Here is an 18598-nt window from a genome sequence, read left to right as displayed (position 1 = left end):
GGGCGAAACTGGACAATGGAAAGGGGAGTGACCACTCACCTGTCCATCACGACCCCCAGGGTGGTGCTCAGAGCTCATCCAGAGGGTCCCTGGGTTCTGCCATCTTGTTTCCAAGGTTGGCAGGGAACTCAGGGAGCATCTGAGTGGCCAGGCCAGGCAGGTGATGTCAGAGCCCCCTCCTGATAGGTGCTTACCTGGCTAGGTGACCAATCCCCCTTTCAGAGCTAGTTAGGGTCTCTCTCTTGGGTGGGTCCTCAGATTAAGCTTGCAAGTCTCCAGCAGGATTCCTCTGCAACCTCCACTTTGACTTCCGGAACTGTGACTGGACCCTCCAGGAACCTACAACACTGCAATCAACGAAGAAGACTCTTCAGCAACTTTGTTTCCACAACACCTGCCAGCTTTGCAAAATTTCCCCAGCCGTGCATCCTCAGAACATAGCAACTCTTCAGCCTGCACAAGAATAAGAAAAAGGAATCTCCCTTGGAGTGAAGGAGTCACTCCCTTGCAGCCACAGGAACCGACAGCAAACGACGACCTGACCGTCTGCACGGATCTCCCCTCATCTTGAGCTTCGTGGAACCTGCATCACGGGTGGTGGTCTGGAGTAGTCCTCTTGGTCCTGTCTGCCAGCTGTTCAACTTTGATGGAGTTAAGTGTTTGCCTTCCCACGCAGGACAGTACCCCTGTGCACTGCGTCTTTTGCATCTGCCAATGCTTGTTGGCATTTCCTCCAAGGGATCTTCAGGCAATGTGCAGCTCCAGCACTCCTTCCTGTAAAGCACAGCCTCCTGCGTGGTTCTCTGGCGGCGTGGGATCCTCTTTTGTAGTGCTGCATGGGCTCCTTCTGCGACTCCTGTGTCCCTGTTCTGTAGATCTCCTGTGGGTGCTGGCTGTGGTCCTGTGGACTCTCTGCGACGTTCAGGGTCCCTTATGACTCCTCCCCTCTTGGGTTGAGTCCTCCTGGGCCTTGCCGGTCCCCGGCAGCACCACTTTTCCACTAATTGCGAGTTTGCCTTTGTAAAGGCTTGTTGGTGGAATTCCTGCACGGACTCCCATCTGCAATCTTCATCCAGCGTGGGGCATCTTCTGCATCCATCAGGAACTTGTATCCATCAGGAACTCGTCTCCGGCTCCAGGGGTGCAGTGCTCACCTATTCTTCACCCCTGTTGACCAACTCTTGCAAGTACAGCTGGGTGGGTAGTTGCTCCTACTCCTCCTGGACTCCACTGTGACGCTTGGACTTGGTCCCCTTTCTCCACAGGCCTTCTTTCTTCAGGAATCCACTGCTTGTTTTGTTGCAGTCTTCTCTGGGTGTCTTATTTTTCTTCTTTTCCTGCTTTTGGATGGTTTGGGGAAAACCCAGTGATTTACTCTTGCTTTCCTGTTCACTGGGGGTGTTGTGTTATTTACCTCTATGGTTTTCTAGTACCCCCAGCTCCCCGCTACACATTCCACTTACCTAGTGGAATGGTCCTGTGTTTGCATTCAGTTTTTTTAGTATATGGTTTGTGCACCTTCTAGGGTCACTATTGGTTATTGCTATTCACACTGTTTTCTGACCTTTTCTATGCCTATTTCTAAGTGCTGTGTGACTACAGTGTTATTGCATGAGCTTTGCATGTCTCCTAGATGAGCCTTGGCTGCTTATCCACAGCTACCTCTAGAGAGCCTGGCTTCTAAACCCTGCCTACACTTCACTAAGAGGGGATACCTGGACCTGGTATAAGATGTAAGTACATTGGGTACCCACCACACACCAGGCCAGCTTCCTACAGACCTCCTCACACTCCTGAGCCTTGAGAGGAAGAGTAATAACTCTTTTATGAAGAGGAAGAGAACAAGGTTTGTTTCACCCTGGTGAGGAAGGTGAATATGTTGAAACCCACTGGGAAGACCTAGAAGGGGATTCTTATGAATGGATGCCGAGTCTCATCCTTCAAAGCCTTCACCCCCAGATGACATTGGGATGTACAACCTAGTGATTAAGAATGCAGCAGATAAGTTTAATGTGCAATTGGGAGAGGATAAACCCCAGGCGTTTTTCCTCTTAAAAACACTGCTGCAAACTCAGACAAGAAATCAATATCTGCCTATACTTCTTAGTATTCTGGGCCAGGGCAGGGAAGTATTTAAGGAGCCAGATACTTTTAGAACAGTCACACCAAGAACAGAAAAGAAATACTAATTCTAAAGGTACTGTTCCAGTCGACTCAATTATTACCTTGACTGCAAGAAAAGAGCTAATATTCCCTCGACATCGGGGCCACCCCCAGATAAAGAAAGTAAGAAAATGGAAGTTATGGGTCAGACGTTACAACCAAGTGCAGCAAACCAGTGGCACATTGCCGATTCCAGTGTTTTACTCTGTAGACACACACCAGCATTGGGATGAAATAGGGAAATTAATAAAACATCTCCATGACCAGTATAAAAAGAGGGCAGCACATCTGGTGGAGCGTGGAAAAAATATAGCAAACACTTGTCTAAAAACAGCTCTGTTAATGGTGGGGATTACTTTAAGACGTCATTCCTGGCTGAGAATTTCAGGTATCAAATCTGAGGTCCAAGGGAACATAATAAACACCCTGTTTAATGGACACCAGTTATTTGGAAACTCTATTGATTAAAGTCTAAATCGGCTGAAAAGGGACAACGAGACTGCAAAATCCATGGGTGCATTACAATTTCGAGGAGGATCATGAAGGGGCTCTTTCTCAGCAAGAAGACCAGCCTCTAGCAGTAGCTTCTAGTCTGGGAGCACTCATCAGAGCTTCCATAGTGGCACAAAAACCACCTCCTCACAACAGAGTTGGCGGTACTAGCAACAACAGGAGGGTTTCCTTTCTGGTAAGAGTTAGAGGACAACCAGCAAGAGGAGGTTCAACTCCAGCAACCAAATGACTGCATTGCAACATCAAAGAAAACTTATGTGGATCAAAACAGTAGCAAAAAAAGGTTCCATCAGTATTCACAGGTCGGTGGAAAATGAAAACATTTCCTCCAGGAGTGGAGAAAAATATCTTCAGACAAATGATTTCTAAACATAATAAAATTAGGGTATTGCATAGAATTTATAAAAGACCCACCATCAAGGGGGCCACATTACAGGATACATTCAAAGGGGCAGACAAATTGATTTCTCAAATAGGTCGAATAGTTGTTAGCTAAACAAGCAATAGAACCAGTGCCAAAGCAGGAAATCAACAGGGGCAGTTACTCAACATATTTCCTAATACCAAAAGTAGATGGATCCCTGCAACCAATATTAGACCTCCGGTACATCAACAAATTGATAAAAACACAAAAATTCAAGCTGACAACTTTACAGGAATTTATTCCTTAACACCAGAAAGAAGACTACATGGCAACTATAGACTTAAAGGATGCTTACTTTCACATACCATTGAGTGCAAAATGCAAAAAAGTACCTGAGATTTGTCATAGACAGAAAACATTACCAATTCAGAGTTCTAGCCTTTGGGATAAAATTGTCTCCAAGAGTGTTCACAAAGAGCCTAGCTGTGGCAGCAGCACATCTCAGAAGGAGAGGTATACATGTGTATGCGTATCTCGACGATTGGTTTGTAAGAGCACACTCTTACCAAAAAAATGCAAGCAGGACATTTTGAGGGTGATGAAAATTGTATGCACTCTAGGTTTCTTGTTAAACATAGAGAAGTCATCTCCAGCACCAGAACAGGAGAAGATTTTCTTGGGAGCAAGATTGAATTCCATTCACTGGAAAGCATTCCCCAGCGAGATTAGGACTCAGCCTCTTTTGGAGGAGCCTCTCCATTACCAGAAGGGGCAAGCTCTGACAGCGAGGAGTGTGGGGAAATTACCAGGAAATATTGCATCATGCTTTCCTTTAATCCCATATGTGAGACTTCATATGAGACCAATTCAGGAATGGCCTCGAAATCAATGGACTCAAGTGACAGAGAGTTGGGAAGCTCTAGTGGTTGTCACGCATAAGGTTTAGTGATAAATGGCATGGTTCAACAGGGAAAACATTACTCGAGGGAAGAATATTTCTGCAACCAACTCCTCCACTAACAATACCCGCTGGTGCCTCACATATGGGATGGGGAGCTCACATGGGCTCTCTGAAGATAAGAAGAATCTGAGAGAATCAGGATGTGGTACAATGTATCAATTTTCTGGAGTTAAAGGCTGTTTTTCCAGCCTTGAAAACTCTTTAGAAGCACATTCACAGAAAGACAATATTAATTCAAATTGACAACACAACAACAGTGTTTACATCAACAAAAAGGGAGGTACTCAATCCCCACTCCTCTCAAAATTAGCTTAGCAACTCTGGAAATGGGCAGTTCAGAGAAAGAGAGATATTCAAGCGATTCATCTACCTGGAAAGGACAATTGCAAGGCAGACAAACTGAGTAGACAGGCCTCATGCTTACACAAATGGGATCTCAATCAGAAAGTGGTGCTAAACATTTCCCAAAAAACGGGGCACACCAGCGACAGATCTGTTTGCAACTCCCTGGAACGCAAAATGCCAAAACTTTGCCTCCAGGCTGCCACACCTTCAGGCTCAGGGGAATGCTCTTTCGATAAAATGGTCAGGGACATTTGTATATGCTTTTCCCTCAATATCTGTTACACAGAGTTATCAAGAAAACGCGAACGGAGTCACATGACCTTGATTCTAATTGCGCCGCCATGGGCAAGATAAATGTGGTACTCAGAGATAGTTCAATTGGCCCACAAAACCTTTTAGACACTACCAAAACGACAGGATCTGCTGTCAATGGAAAGTGGGAAAGTACTGCACCCAGAACCAGAATATTTTAAATTAATGATATGGCTCCTGAAGTCTTAACATTCGGACACATAAAGTTGCCAGAAAATACAAAGGCAGTGCTAAGAGAGGCTAGAAAACCAATAACAAGGAAATGTTATATGACAAAATGGAAGAAATTGATGTGTGAGAAATACATTGAACTAAAAAATTACAAGAGAAAAGACTGTTAAAATATTTAAATCACCTGTTACAAGAGGGCCTTACTTATGCATCCTTGAGGGTTCATCTGGCTGCTATAGTAGCTTGCACAAGAGGTCAAATGTGAAGACGTTTTTTCACAGCGCCAGTGGTGAAAAGATTTTTAGAAGGAGCAAAAGAGATAGTACCACCAATGAGGGCAGCACCTACATGGAACCCAAAATTAGTTCTTACACAACTCATGAAAAAAACGTTCAAACCATTAAACAAAGCGACTCTACAGATGTTAAGAATAAAGACTGCTTTCCTAGTAGCTATTACTTCCCTTCACAGGGTTAATAAGTTACAGGCACCTACTGTTCAAAAACTCTACTTTCAAATTCACAAAGACAGAATTGTCATTAGAACAAGTCCACATTTCATACCAAAGGTGGTCTCACAGTCTCACATTAACCAATCTATTCAAATTCCCAGTTTCTTTCAAAATCCAAAGACACAAGCAGAAAAAACTTTGCACACACCCAAAACCTTTCAGAAAAATTTAGAAATTGTTTGTAGCGTTCTTAAAAAACTATCTAAGAAGAACACTAGTGCAGGGTGGATTGCAAAATTAATTCAGTTATGTTACACAAATGCAGGTGAAGCATTACCTATAGCACCTGGAGCACAATCAACACAGAAAAAAAGGAGCTACCATTGCCTTTATGTCAGACACTCCGTTACAAGAAATATGCATGGCAGCAACTTGGGCTTCAGTACAGACGTTTACAAAGTGCTATTGCATTGATATACAAATTAACAAAGAAGCTCAGGCGGGACAAAAGGTGTTAAGGTATCTATTTACGAGTCAAGGCCCATCTTCATCCTAACCATCACAGTAGTCAAACTGTTTTACAATCAATACACAGCATGTGAATCCAGAAAAGATCAATGCTGCAAAACATAAAAGTTTCTTACCTGTAGATGTAGTCATGCAGTTTGAAGATTTTCTGGATTCACAAGCAACCCACCGACCGCCACCAAAAAGATGGAATCTGAAGTTGGTGAACTAAGGTGGGAACATCCAGAGTAAGTGCAACATCATCACAAGGAAACCCCAAATGGAGGTTCAGTCGACGCCCACCAACAAACAAAGCTAGAAAAAGAAGACAGGCAAACATTTGGGAGTAATTCCAGACCCAACCACTAGATGACGGAATACTGCACATCATGTGAATCCGGAAAATTTTCAAGCTTCAAAACTACACCTACAGGTAAGAAACTTTTGCGTTATACCTGCTGAAAACTGTAGGAAAGTAGGATCTTTCTGACATGGCTGCCCCCACTTTTTGTCTGGTGTCAGTGTGTTTGAACTGTAGTACACTGGGATCCTGCTAACCAGGAACCTAGTGTCAGTGTTCTCTCCCCTAAAGTTGGTTGGTAAGTACTCCTTACACCCCACAATTGTCATCCTGGTGTCCGCCTGTAAGTCTCTAGTATATGGTACTCAGATACCCAGGACACTGGTACACCAGGGGTCATTATGCAACCCATGGGGGCCCATGCAAAGGGTGTCTGTAGGCCTGCCATTGCAGCCTGTGTGAAATGGTTCATGCACCTTTCACCCAAGAAATAAGGATTGCCTTTTACTGCAGTCACTGCATTTTGACCCTATAAGTCACCCCTAAGGTAGGCCCTTCAGTCCAAGGGCAGGGTGCATGGTTCTAAGTGTGAAGGAACCCCTGCATGAGCAAACAAACCCCCAGCAAACCCCAGACTCCATTTACTGGGCTTTGTAAGTAAGAGGAACCGTTCTGAGGTACGTAGAGGACACTGGTCATTACGAGATATCCAACTACATAATGTTTCACCAAACCTAGACATATTTAGTATCAAACATATTGGAATCCTGCAACTACACCGGTTCCAATTCTAGTTGTATGATATCATGTGCTTTGGGGGTTCCTTACAGGATCCTCCATGTCTGTCTGTTGAGCCTTGCAGTGTCTGTGTGCAAGCCACTGCTGCCACTGACCCCAAACACTGTTCTGCCCCCCTGCTGCTGAGCTTAACTCGGGCAGGGGAAGGCAGAACAAAGGATTTCCTTTAAAGGAGCGGTGTTATCCCCTCACATTTAGAAATAGGTGTCTCTGGGCTAGGGTGGTCCTGAGTGTGCCACCAGACTTCTTTGAAAGGCACATTTGGTACCGCACTCCCAAAACTGGTTTCTTAAAGTGCAGGTGCCCCTAAGCTCTTGCTGTGGTGCGAAACACACAAAGGACAGGGGAGTTACCACTCCCCTGTCCAGCTCCTCCCCTAGGGCGGTGCCCAGAGCTCTGCCAGGTGGCCACTGGATTCTGCCATCTTGGAAACAGGATGGGCACAGGCTCCTGGGAGCAGCTGACTGGTCTGTCCACCTGAGTAGCGTTCGGACACCCCCATCCCCTGATAAGTGGATCCCAGCGGTAGTTGTCCAACCTCCGGCCTGTGTTATTTAAGGTCTCCCCTGAGGATGGGACCCCAGTTTTGTCTTCAAGACATCTCCTGCGACCTGGACACCAGATCCTGCTGCTGGAATCCTCCAGGAACCAAGACAAGACTGCACTTGGTAGGAGGGCTCCAACTGCAACTTTGTGCCTGAGCATTGTAAGGACTCTGCAACTTCTGTGGCTGTGCATCCTTTAGAGATTCACAAAGACTCCTCCTGGACATCCAGAAGAAATCGTGCTTGAAGTGAAGGAGTCTCTCCCCTGCAACCACAGGCACCCTGACATCTACGACCGGCTTGTGAATCCTGCTGTCCCACGGACTCCTGAAGGCCCTGCAACACAGGTTGTGGTTATTTGCCTTTCTAGAGGCCTGACCTGTCTTCTTTGCAACTGGGATGATGGTGGTCTCTCATTGGAGCCTGCTGGGAACCCCTGTGCACCGCGTCTGTTGTCATGACAATGGCTTGTTGGCTCTTCAGCTCGAAGACCTCCTAGCTCCAAGAAGCCCCAGCCTCCAACATTACACACCTCCAAGACGGACGTCCTCCCTGCAGTCCCTGCAGCCTGGACATCCATCTTTGTTGTGCTGCTGAGACATCCTTGCGACTCCCTGTGCCTGGTACCGGAGGGTCTTTTTGGGGTCTCCTTTGATTCTTACTGGCTCTCCCCACTGCTGAGGGATGGTCTTTACTTAGTTGCAAAGGTTGAGTCCCTTGGACCTTGCTGGTCCCGATTACTGCAACTCTTAGTGCAACACTTCTCTTGCATTTGCCAAGGATTGTTGGTGGTCCTGCTGACCACTGACCTCACTGCATTCGACAGCTAGCATGGGGCAGCAGGTGGATGACTCCTGGGATCCTTCTGCATCACCTGGACGCCGCAGCTGCATCTTCACGACAACTGTTGCACATAGAAAGCATCAACAAGAAGGTCGGGCATTGCCCTCCTGCACCCGCTGGGCATCTCTGGGTGGTCTGGACTCTGTCCCCTCTTTCCACAGGTGCTCCTTGTCTGAAATCTATGCTTGGGTTTTCACCGACCTGGTCCACCGGTCAGCTGGACAGCCGAGGTCCCCATTGACTTCAACTGGGGATTCCGACCCGACTTCACCCCTATGCACCCGGGTTCCCTGGTGTAAGTACTCCACTTCTCTGGGTATTCACGGGTGGGGCACTCCTGAACCTTCCTTTTTACAACTGACTCTGGTTATTGCAATTGCTTTACACCCTCTCTGATAAGCCTTAGCTGCTTTCTACAGCTACCTCTTTTGAGAGCTTTGGCTATTGGAAGACCTTTAACACTATCACTAAGGGTTGCCTGGACTCAGTGCAGCGTACACCACCAATAGGTGTACACCATATACTGAGCCATCCTCCTATAAAAAACATTCAAATACCCAAGGAAAAGAATAAATACAGTAATGGCAACAAACAGAGCCTGGTGGGAGTTGAGCAGGTTGGCAGGCATACAAAAATTACACTCACCATATGCTACTCTGTTGGACAACCCAGCACTGTCCATGATATCAGAGTAAGCAGTAGAACACACACTGACCAGAGATGAGATGGGGCACCTTTATGAAAATGAGCTCTTGATTACACTTGTCCAGTTCAGAAGCAAAGGCTCCATTAACACAGTAGAAATATTCACATATCATAGGATAACGAAAGGTATAGTTACACTACACAACATTCTCTCAGAAACTACCAGAGTTTACAGTGGTTTTAAAAGTAATTGGACTGGAATTTAGCCGGTGGTGGGTGTTGCTGCTTTACACATTGTTTAATGATCCAAAGGTGATTGATAATATATTGGTGCCACAGCTATAGGAAAAAAGATCTCGGCGACCTCAGGTTAATGCTTAAAAGATCCTTCTACTGCCTGAAAATGGGCTCCTGATTACATTTGTCCAATTCAGAAGCAAAGGTCCCATTAACACAGTGGACATATTCACATATCATAGGATAACGAAAGGTATAGTTACACTACACAACATTCTCTCAGAAACTACTAGAGTTTACAGTGGTTTTAAAAGTAATTGGACTGAAGTTTAGCTGGTAGTGGGTGTGGCTGCTTTACACATTGTTTAATGATCCAAAGGTGATTGATAATATATTGGTGCCACAGCTATAGGAAAAAAGATCTCGGCGACCTCAGGTTAATGCTTAAAAGGTCCTACTACTGCCTGCGGACTACACTTCTGCCGTAGGTGTTACACAACCCATGGAAATATCATACATTTGGCCTGGGGATGCCAGTATATTAGTACATTTTGGTCAAAGACAATAGAATTGATATTCCATATAGTGGACTCATCAATTCCTAAATCCTCGGATGTAGCCCAAATGGGATATGTAGCAGAAATACCCAAAATGGTAAAGCAGCTTGTGTCGATCCTATTGTTACTGGCCAAAAGATAACTATCCATTCACTGGTTGAAAGGCGGTACTTATGAACAAAAATGTCAGTATATAAGGAGCCTAAATGTAATTTATTAAATGATATACAAATACAAAAAAAAAGATTAGTGAAGAAGTTTGTACAGACTTGCATGATATCCCCTGTTAATATCTGTTTTGTGTTTTGAGCAGGTGATAGAAATTGTCATTAGGGCAGAGGATGGCCTCTGCAGAGAGGTTGTGAAGCACTTAAATAAAATTGAAGAACAGATCTTGGAGAGCATGGCCTGGAAAGTAGAGTCTCCTTTGTGGGACAAAATTAGAGAAAATGAAAACCGGGTCCCAACTTGTGAGGAGGTAGGTTTCCATTTACAAAACGTATGGAAATGTGAAAATATGTTGTGCAGCGCTTTATTAGCATTTAAGATTATTATGTATTTTTAGGTTCATTGGTAAAGATTGCCTCACTGTCTGAAGTGGTCTGCATAAAATGTATTGTTGAAAGCATTTTTTTAATTCACACAGTTCCAGATCTGCATCATAAAAAAAGTGAATAATTAGAATGAATCTTGGCTGAGCTCCTGATGCCTGTAGTAATTGTTTTTTGACTATTCACTTGTCCCACATTCAGCTAGGAAATATTTGTGACACATAAAGAATACCCATTATGTCCTAGTAAATATGGGTTTGGAGGTCCTAACAATGCTCCACACAGTAGTGTCTCTGTAGTTTTTACAGCTCTTTTAAGAAGAGTTAGCTAAACCAATAAACAAATTAAAAAACTTTCTCCTTTGTAGTGGAGCTGTAAGGTTCAGTTTTTAAGTTACCTGTTCCCGTTTTGGATTAATAGCACTTATCAGCCAGGCACTAAATGTATACGACCCTGCAATAAATAAACGTGAGATCTGATAATGCTTGATGGAAGTCGTGTCACTCCTGTGCCGGCAGCATACATTCTTACATTATCATATCTTAGGCTACTACCATTGCTTCAGGAACCCAGTCTTTAAAGTGTGAATAAAGCTGTCAAATGTGAGTCCCTAATCTTTCATTGGAATAACACCCAAGTAGCTGTTCGTCCACTAAGATCTGAATGCATTGTTTTAAGAGATTTATAGTGCACAATGGCTGTACCTATTATAAAGCACATAAATACCTGACTCCTTGGAATGTGCTCATCACAATGCAGCCAATAACATACTTCTGTAAGATTGAGTTAATCCTGTAGCAAAGAAGTTTGTCCAACCGTATTGTAGGTTATTGCACTTGTTTATGGAACATGTACCTGTTCATGCTTAGAGGACTGCAGAAGGAGAATGCCTTCCAAATAAGCTATACTTTTAAAATCTTTATTGTATCCTAATGTCACCATATTTTGAACTCATTTAACAGATCTTCTGAAGTAGATGTTGAAAAGTGACTAACATATTGAAAGCAACAAATGGCAACGCTGCGTATGAATAAAAAACGAGAGAGTCTTCTTTAGCTGTGCTTCGTCTGTTTTGACCTGTTAAACTGATGCTCTTCCTTTCGCCTGACAGACGGCCTGATTTAGAGTTTGGCGGACAGGTTACTCCATCACAAATGTGATGGATTTCCCATCTGCCATTTTACGATTTTCATTGGCTGTAATGGAATCGTAATACGGCAGAAAGGAGATATGTCACATTTGTGACAGAGTAACCCCCTCTGCCAAACTCTAAATCAGGCCCTTCGTTTCTAACAGGATACATCTAAACATGATGAAAGGAATTTACAAAGAGTGCTAGTTAGCAGAAGTCAAGTGGCAGGGAAGTTCTCCCCTAAAGGAAACAGTAAGAAGTGTAAATGTGTCTCAAGAATACCCCATTTCCAGCTAAACGGAGTCGCCCCCTAAGGTCCTTATGCCCTCGGTTTAATGCCTACCTTTTGGTTGGAAAAGTGATTCCTTAAGAGTTTGAGGTTTGCTGTAATTAAAAAGAAACACTGCCCTCGTCTGTTTTGTACTGCAGCACATGGTTAAAACACTGAAAATGTCATTAGGTTATAATTATTGTAATTAAGAATAAGATAAAAACATTGATGATTATGTCCTAGGTAATGCCAGCCCACTACTTTGAGGAACCCAGTGGGAACAGTGTTGCAGATTCACCTTTGACTCCAAGGAGAGTAAATGAAATTCGAGCTGAGACTGGAGTAGTTGGAAGAGGTAAGTTCTGAGCTGGATTTTTTTTTGTAGAATATACAGTTCCATTGTACCCTACAAAATCAACAGAGTGAAATGCATGCTACAGAGGAAATTTGATGCGTACTTCTGAGGGATACTTCTTCCTGCCACTTTCTCACATTATGAATATTCCCTCAGGCATCCGCCTGATCTGAAAAAGCTTTACCCAGTAGGATCTCTCCACCACCGACATAAGTCTGCAGCTACGACTTTGAACAATGGATAATACATTAGTGGAGTACAATAGGCACCAACCTGTGTGGTTACATCCGTTTCTGTTTTTTCCATACGTCATCAACATGCTCTGGAACTGTTTTAATGCTTCACCAACTAAACTCTTCTCAGCTTCTACATTGAGTAGGTCAAATAACAACTCAGATGGTTTCAGGGTTCAAACCCATTTCCTAAGTAACACCAGCAGAATTTTCTATCACAGGCTTCTCCAATAACTAGCTTGTGAGATACTAGTAGCCCTCCAGTACCTGTAAGTAGCTCTTCTGTGTGCAGCCCAAGACAACTAAATTAGAAGAATGTGACTCATTGAATAATATATGTATACCAAACTTTAAACGCGTGTATTTGAGATGCAAATGTGGGTATTTTCAGAATTCATAAGCTGATGTGTGGAGAAAAATGGTTGAATTTCCAATATATATTTTAAGCTGATATTTGAGTGACGAAAATCAAACTGTGTTGGGTAGATTACTAAAACACCAGGGACTTGAATCTATGCTGCTACAAATTACCCATAGAGAGGCATTCCACTTTGACAAAGCTTTTTCACATTATTGCTGGCAACAAGTGCCTAATGCACCAAACTGATCACTGCTGGCAACTTTTGCATATGGTGGCTGCTAATGTAATCTAGTCTGATTTAATAACACATCTTTAATAATATTAGTAGCTCAGGAGGATCAGGAGCTCTTCTTGCAGAAAAAATTGGAGACCCCTGCTTTAGATAAGCTTTAATATTTGTGACTGTGTTAATGCAATGTGACAAATAAAGGGCTTCATAGTAATTGAAAAGTGTTTCCACTACTTTCAACATTTCATACTTAGGGCACTTATCTGACTCTGCCATGTATATAATGTTATTTGTTGCTCATGGCTGCTTAATAGTATTATCCAGTGTCTTGACTAGGTGTTCACATTCCCGAAAAGAGGTCACCCTTTCATACTTGCCCAAATAATGGACTTCTCTTTTCCCCACTTCATTGTATTCTGATATTTTAAATCTCATCAATTCTCTAGCATTTGTTCCTGTATCTGAGGATAGGTCTGCTTCCTGCTGCTTTTTTTCATACTCCAGCCAGGCTATTTTATTTTAGTACCTCAAGTTGATTGGTAATAAATTGTCCTTGCAGTACCACTTTGAACGTCTCCCATATTATTGCCATTTCCTCAAGTGAGTCTAAATTATTTGTGAAGTAGTCCACAGTTTCTTTCCTGCTTTCCCCTCTAAACAATATCCAGCAGCACCCTCCGAGATAGTATTCCACAAGGCTGTCTTTTCCTGCAAGCCTGATATCGCAAAGATGGGGCGAACCAGGGAATGATCTGGCAGTGTATTAGCAAAGTGCTCAACCTTTCTTGTCCATACATTCACATTGTGAGTGTTATCAGAAATATTCCAATCTAGACCACGTTAAGAACAGAGGAAGACTATGTTCATTGTTTTAGTACAGGATGTCTTATTCTTCAAATATCTACCAGGTAATGACTTGTGAAGATTGCCCCCATGGCATCCGCTGCTGATGTAGTATGTCTTAGTGCTACATATGATCTATCTAGTTGTGAATTAAGCACATCAAAATTCTTGATCATATGATGGCTCTTGGAGCGGATTAGAGTTTTAGACCCCTACCATCATTTAAAAAGAGAAAATGGGGGGGCATCCTCATTTGGATCATAAACATTAACAAGTTTACTGCAGAGAGAGTCCTGAAGTGACATATCTACCTTGGGTATCTGACATTGAGTGGAATGGATGGAATGGCAACCCTTTTTTTTGTTTTTTGTTTTTTACACAAGTATGGCCACCTCCCATGCATATGAGGATGTTACATAGTGTCCCACTCATTTCCCAAACTATTTCCTGTCTGCTCCCTTAGATAGATAAGTTTCTTGTAGAAAGAGAATGTCAGCCCCTTGTCAGTTTACGAATGCTACTACTTGTCATGCCTCGCAGGGATTATTAAAACCTTGGACATTCCCAGTATTAATGGAGCATGGCCAACATACATTACGGTCACCCATATATTTCAGTTTGCATGTGTATTATGGCATGATCACGTGGTCTGAATATTGTGGTTATGCACCCTCCCCCCCCCATTACATAATATTTCTCATACCGAACAGTAACTAGATGACCAATAGTGCTGTCTCAGTAGAATTGAGTCCAGCTAGATTGGTGTGTACTTCTGGGCATACCATTTGTGCTTCGTTGTGTTCCACCAGCTGGAGCGGGTGTGGCCAGAAGAATCCTTTGTAATGCCATGCCATGCCACTAACTAACTGGTGGCTGATTTTGCTGGGTGGATTATATTACCCCTTAACATAGAGATTACGAAGAACAAAGCGTTAACTATATGTCATTGTCTCAATGTACTCATCGGACGACTCCTGCAGGAAAATATATTGCCCTCCACCAGTACACTAATATCCTTGCATTTTCGATACTCTGACCATAAACGATACAGCATGCATTACTCCAATTCTGAACTTCACATGAAGTTGTATATTTTTATGGAGCATGCTGTTCGTCCTGTTCTGAGTCACTGGATGGCAGGATGTGTACATCTTCAACATCTCTTTTCTGGGTCCCTCTTTCAGTCATTTTTTGGTTTTGTTTCAGAAACACAGAGACCTCTTGGGGACTGACAAATATAAGTCGTTTGGTGCAACGTGTTAGTATGAGCCTCGCCAGGTAGAGCATTGAATATGTATCTCGAGTGTTTTCTTTGCAGCTGTGTATGCTCTAGTTGCCTCTTGAACTGCCGTAGTAAAATCAGGAATAGTGCTATACTACAACCTTTGCATTGGAGTTCTCTTTTCTCTCTTGAAAGGTTCAACGCTTGGTCTCTGTACCTGAAGTTCAATAGACAAGCAATTATAGGCATGTTAGGAGCACGCGCCAGAGGTCAAAGGGCCAGAGAATGGTGCATGCTTTCTGCTGTCAACAATCTGGAAAGGTTGTCCTCAACAAACAGCAAAATACACATATTTTGTCAAAAGTTTCCATTTTGCTGGTGTCCTTCGATTCAAGTATGCCCAAAATGCAGAGATAGTTCTTTTTTTACCTTGCTTCCAAATCCCGATTCTTTGCTTTGATGATGGAGATCATCTTCCATGTCTGAGATCTGGTGTCAGGCAGCCATCAGACATCCCTTTTGTTTCAGTCTTCAGTCCCATGGTATCTATTCTCTGGTAGAGCTCCTCTCTGTTTCTATCTGTTGATCTCAGGCTTTGTTGCATACTCAGCAGAAATGAATTCATGTTTTAGTCACCTTCATTTGTCTGATGGGGACAGTTGCTATCCCCATCTGTTACTTTATGCACACTTAGTCTCAAATTGAAGCTTGGCTTGCTTAACATCAACTTTACAAATTTTGGATAGGAAAACTGGGTTTTACAGAAAGCTGTAGATTGTTGCAGGGTGACATTTAATTATATTCGTAGTGTCCAGCATCACAGTCCCTTGCAGCACTTACACCATTTGCTAGGGGCAATCTATGCTGCTTAGATAATGAGGGATCCCCCACTAGTGTGCTTTTGATCCTGAATGCTCATGCCAGTCTGGGGTAGTTTGCAACAAGGTCTTTATTTTTATATTTGTTGGGGTTTTGTGTGCTTCTTAAATGTGTCCCAGGGGACTCCCCCAATACATGCTGACACCTTTCACAACATGGAATTCCTTGCAGGGCAATATGTCTTCCCCAGGACCTGAAAACTGTTCTAGGGCCTTCAAGTGTTGAGTCAATACCAGGTGCTGTCAGCCACTGCCTCTCCAGTGTGCTGGGGGCCAGCACTAAGCCTTCACATGTGCCCCTCTGCTTCAGCAGGGCCAACACGTGTGCTCCTCTGCTTCAGAAGGGCGGACAAGGGCACCCAGGCACCCATCCGTCACCCCAAAAGTGAGCAGGGCTGCATATTAGTCACCACTAATCTCCAGCGGGCTTCACCCCACCTCCAGGTCTTGCATTGAATCCTTGTACACTCAGGATCCCCACTTGGGACCAGAGGCAGCAACTGGCACTGCAGCGTCCGTGATCTTCAGCCTCCTCTTACAGTTTGGGCCTCAACATGGTGTCTACATTCACACTGCAATGGGGTTACTTAGGCTTGGATTTCATATGACTCGCAGCTCCTTGGTGTCCCTGTGCCGCGGATGACTTTGGATGATGGCCTCTGTCCCAAGAAGCCTCACCTACAGGAGGCCATCTTTGAGGCCAGTCCTCTGGTGCCCTCTAGTATGTCGATTCAGTGGTGGTTTAAATGCCTCAATCTATATACTGAAGTACAGGTTGGATTCTGTAGCCAGCATATGGGCATGGCTGTTGAGTTACACCAACAAGCCTGCATGTGTTTGGCCAGCATTTCAGGAGACATTCACATCTCTGAGATAAACATGCTCTTTAACAGTGCTCACGATTTTTATGAAAAAACAAATCATCCTTAGAGGAGGAATAACAGGACTATGCTACACTCACTAGACCTGGCTTTGCAGTGCCATAATGATGAGGATGTTCACCTATGGGTTTTGCAGCATAATGGTGCAATATTTGTGGTGGGAGATATATGTTGAATGATCGGTGAACTTTACCCACGTGAGAAGATTGTATAGGTCATTGTTAAGTTGTGGATTGTCTCTGTGAATTTCAAGAGGTAGAACAAATCTTGGAACATATATTTGGTGTTGTTTTTACTGTGGGTACACACCTCAAATTGAGTATTGGTCCCATTGTATGTAGATTAAATTATTAGGATCCTGATGAATTGCCATAGATTTTCAAACTAAATAAAGAGCAAGAAACATGTTGACCAGTTATAGAGAATAATAAGGAACATTGGGCCAGATGTACCAAAAAAGCAATTTGCGACTTGCAAATTGCGAGTCCCTGCGACTCGCAATTTGCAAGTCGCAAATTGCTATGCAGTACGGTGTCTCAGACACCGACTGCAACTCGCAATGGGGTCGCAATGACCCACCTCATGAATATTCATGAGGTGGGTCGCAAATTGCGGCCCCATTGCGAGTATGGGCACTCGCTAACATGGAGGCCCTGCTGACGTCAGCAGGCCTCCATGTTAGCGACCTGCTTGTCAATAAAGCAGGTTTTTTTTTTTTGAAGTGTAGCCCGTTTTCCCTAAGGGAAAACGAGCTGCACTACAAAAAAAAACGAAACCTTTAGTTTCGGATTTTTCAGGGCAGGGAGTGGTCCCTTGGACCACTCCCTGCCCTGAAAAAATATTTTGGGGTGCAATCACAAACTGGAAGGGGTCCCATGGGGACCCCTTCCAATTTGCGATTGGGTTACCATCCACTTGAAGTGGATGGTAACTGCGATGCCATTTGCGACCGCATATGCGGTCGCAAATGGTATTGCATCCCAATGCGACTCGCAAATAGGAAGGGAACACCCCTTCCTATTTGCGAGTCTGAAATGCATTTTGCGAGTCGGTAACGACTCGCAAAATGCATTTCTGCATTGGGATACGCGTTTTGCGACTCGCAAACGGCAGATTTTGCCGTTTGCGAGTCGCAAAACGTTTGGTACATCTGGCCCATAATGTTTGATGGCATGTGTGGCTGTAGACACACATGCTTTGCATAAGTCCGCCATCTAGTGTTGTGCTCGGAGTGCTGCAACTTGTTTTTGTTAGAATAATGTTTTTGAGTCACGAAATCCAGTGACTTCTCCTCTCTGTGATACTGCACATGGGCATCGAGTCGTTTGTTACATTGTTTTCTCCTCACCGACTGGTTTGGACGTGTTTCTTCTCGTTCTGGTATTCCTCGGCTCAGTTTATACCAAACTCATCCCTTCCGTCTCTCTTTCAGCGACCGTATAGTATTTCGATTGCGGTTTCCAAACTTAGAGGGTCATTCTGACCCTGGCGGCCGGTGGCCGCCAGGGCCACCGACCACGGGAGCACCGCCAACAGGCTGGCGGTGCTCCAATGAGCATTCTGACTGCGGCGGTTCAGCCGCGGTCAGAAGCGGAAAGTCAGCGGTCTCCCGCTGACTTTCCGCTGCTCTTTGGAATCCTCCATGGCTGCGGAGCGCGCTCCGCAGCAATGAGGATTCTGACCCCCCTACCGCCATCCAGTTCATGGCGGGAAAGCCGCCATGAACAGGATGGCGGTAGGGGGGGTCGCGGGGCCCCTGGGGGCCCCTGCCGTGCCCATGCCAATGGCATGGGCACGGCATGGGCCCCCGTAAGAGGGCCCCGAAAGGTATTTCAGTGTCTGCCTTGCAGACACTGAAATACGCGACGGGTGCCACTGCACCCGTCGCACCTTCCCACTCCGCCGGCTCGATTACGAGCCGGCATCCTC

The 18598-nt window shown here is 44.3% G+C and overlaps 1 protein-coding gene across 1 annotated transcript in view; it reads left to right on the top strand.

Annotated features, from left to right (window-relative positions):
- The window catches only part of RBL2 (RB transcriptional corepressor like 2), a 533156-nt gene that overhangs the window by 215192 nt on the left and 299366 nt on the right, over positions 1-18598 (top strand). Inside the window, exons 13-14 of the mRNA XM_069216335.1 lie at positions 10027-10191; positions 11911-12022. Coding sequence (XP_069072436.1) covers positions 10027-10191; positions 11911-12022 — 277 coding nt within the window. The remainder of the gene's footprint in view (positions 1-10026; positions 10192-11910; positions 12023-18598) is intronic.

This window comes from Pleurodeles waltl, chromosome 12, assembly GCF_031143425.1.
Source record: "Pleurodeles waltl isolate 20211129_DDA chromosome 12, aPleWal1.hap1.20221129, whole genome shotgun sequence".
NCBI classification, from domain to species: Eukaryota; Metazoa; Chordata; class Amphibia; order Caudata; family Salamandridae; genus Pleurodeles; species Pleurodeles waltl.
This window is presented reverse-complemented; position numbering and strand designations above follow the sequence as displayed.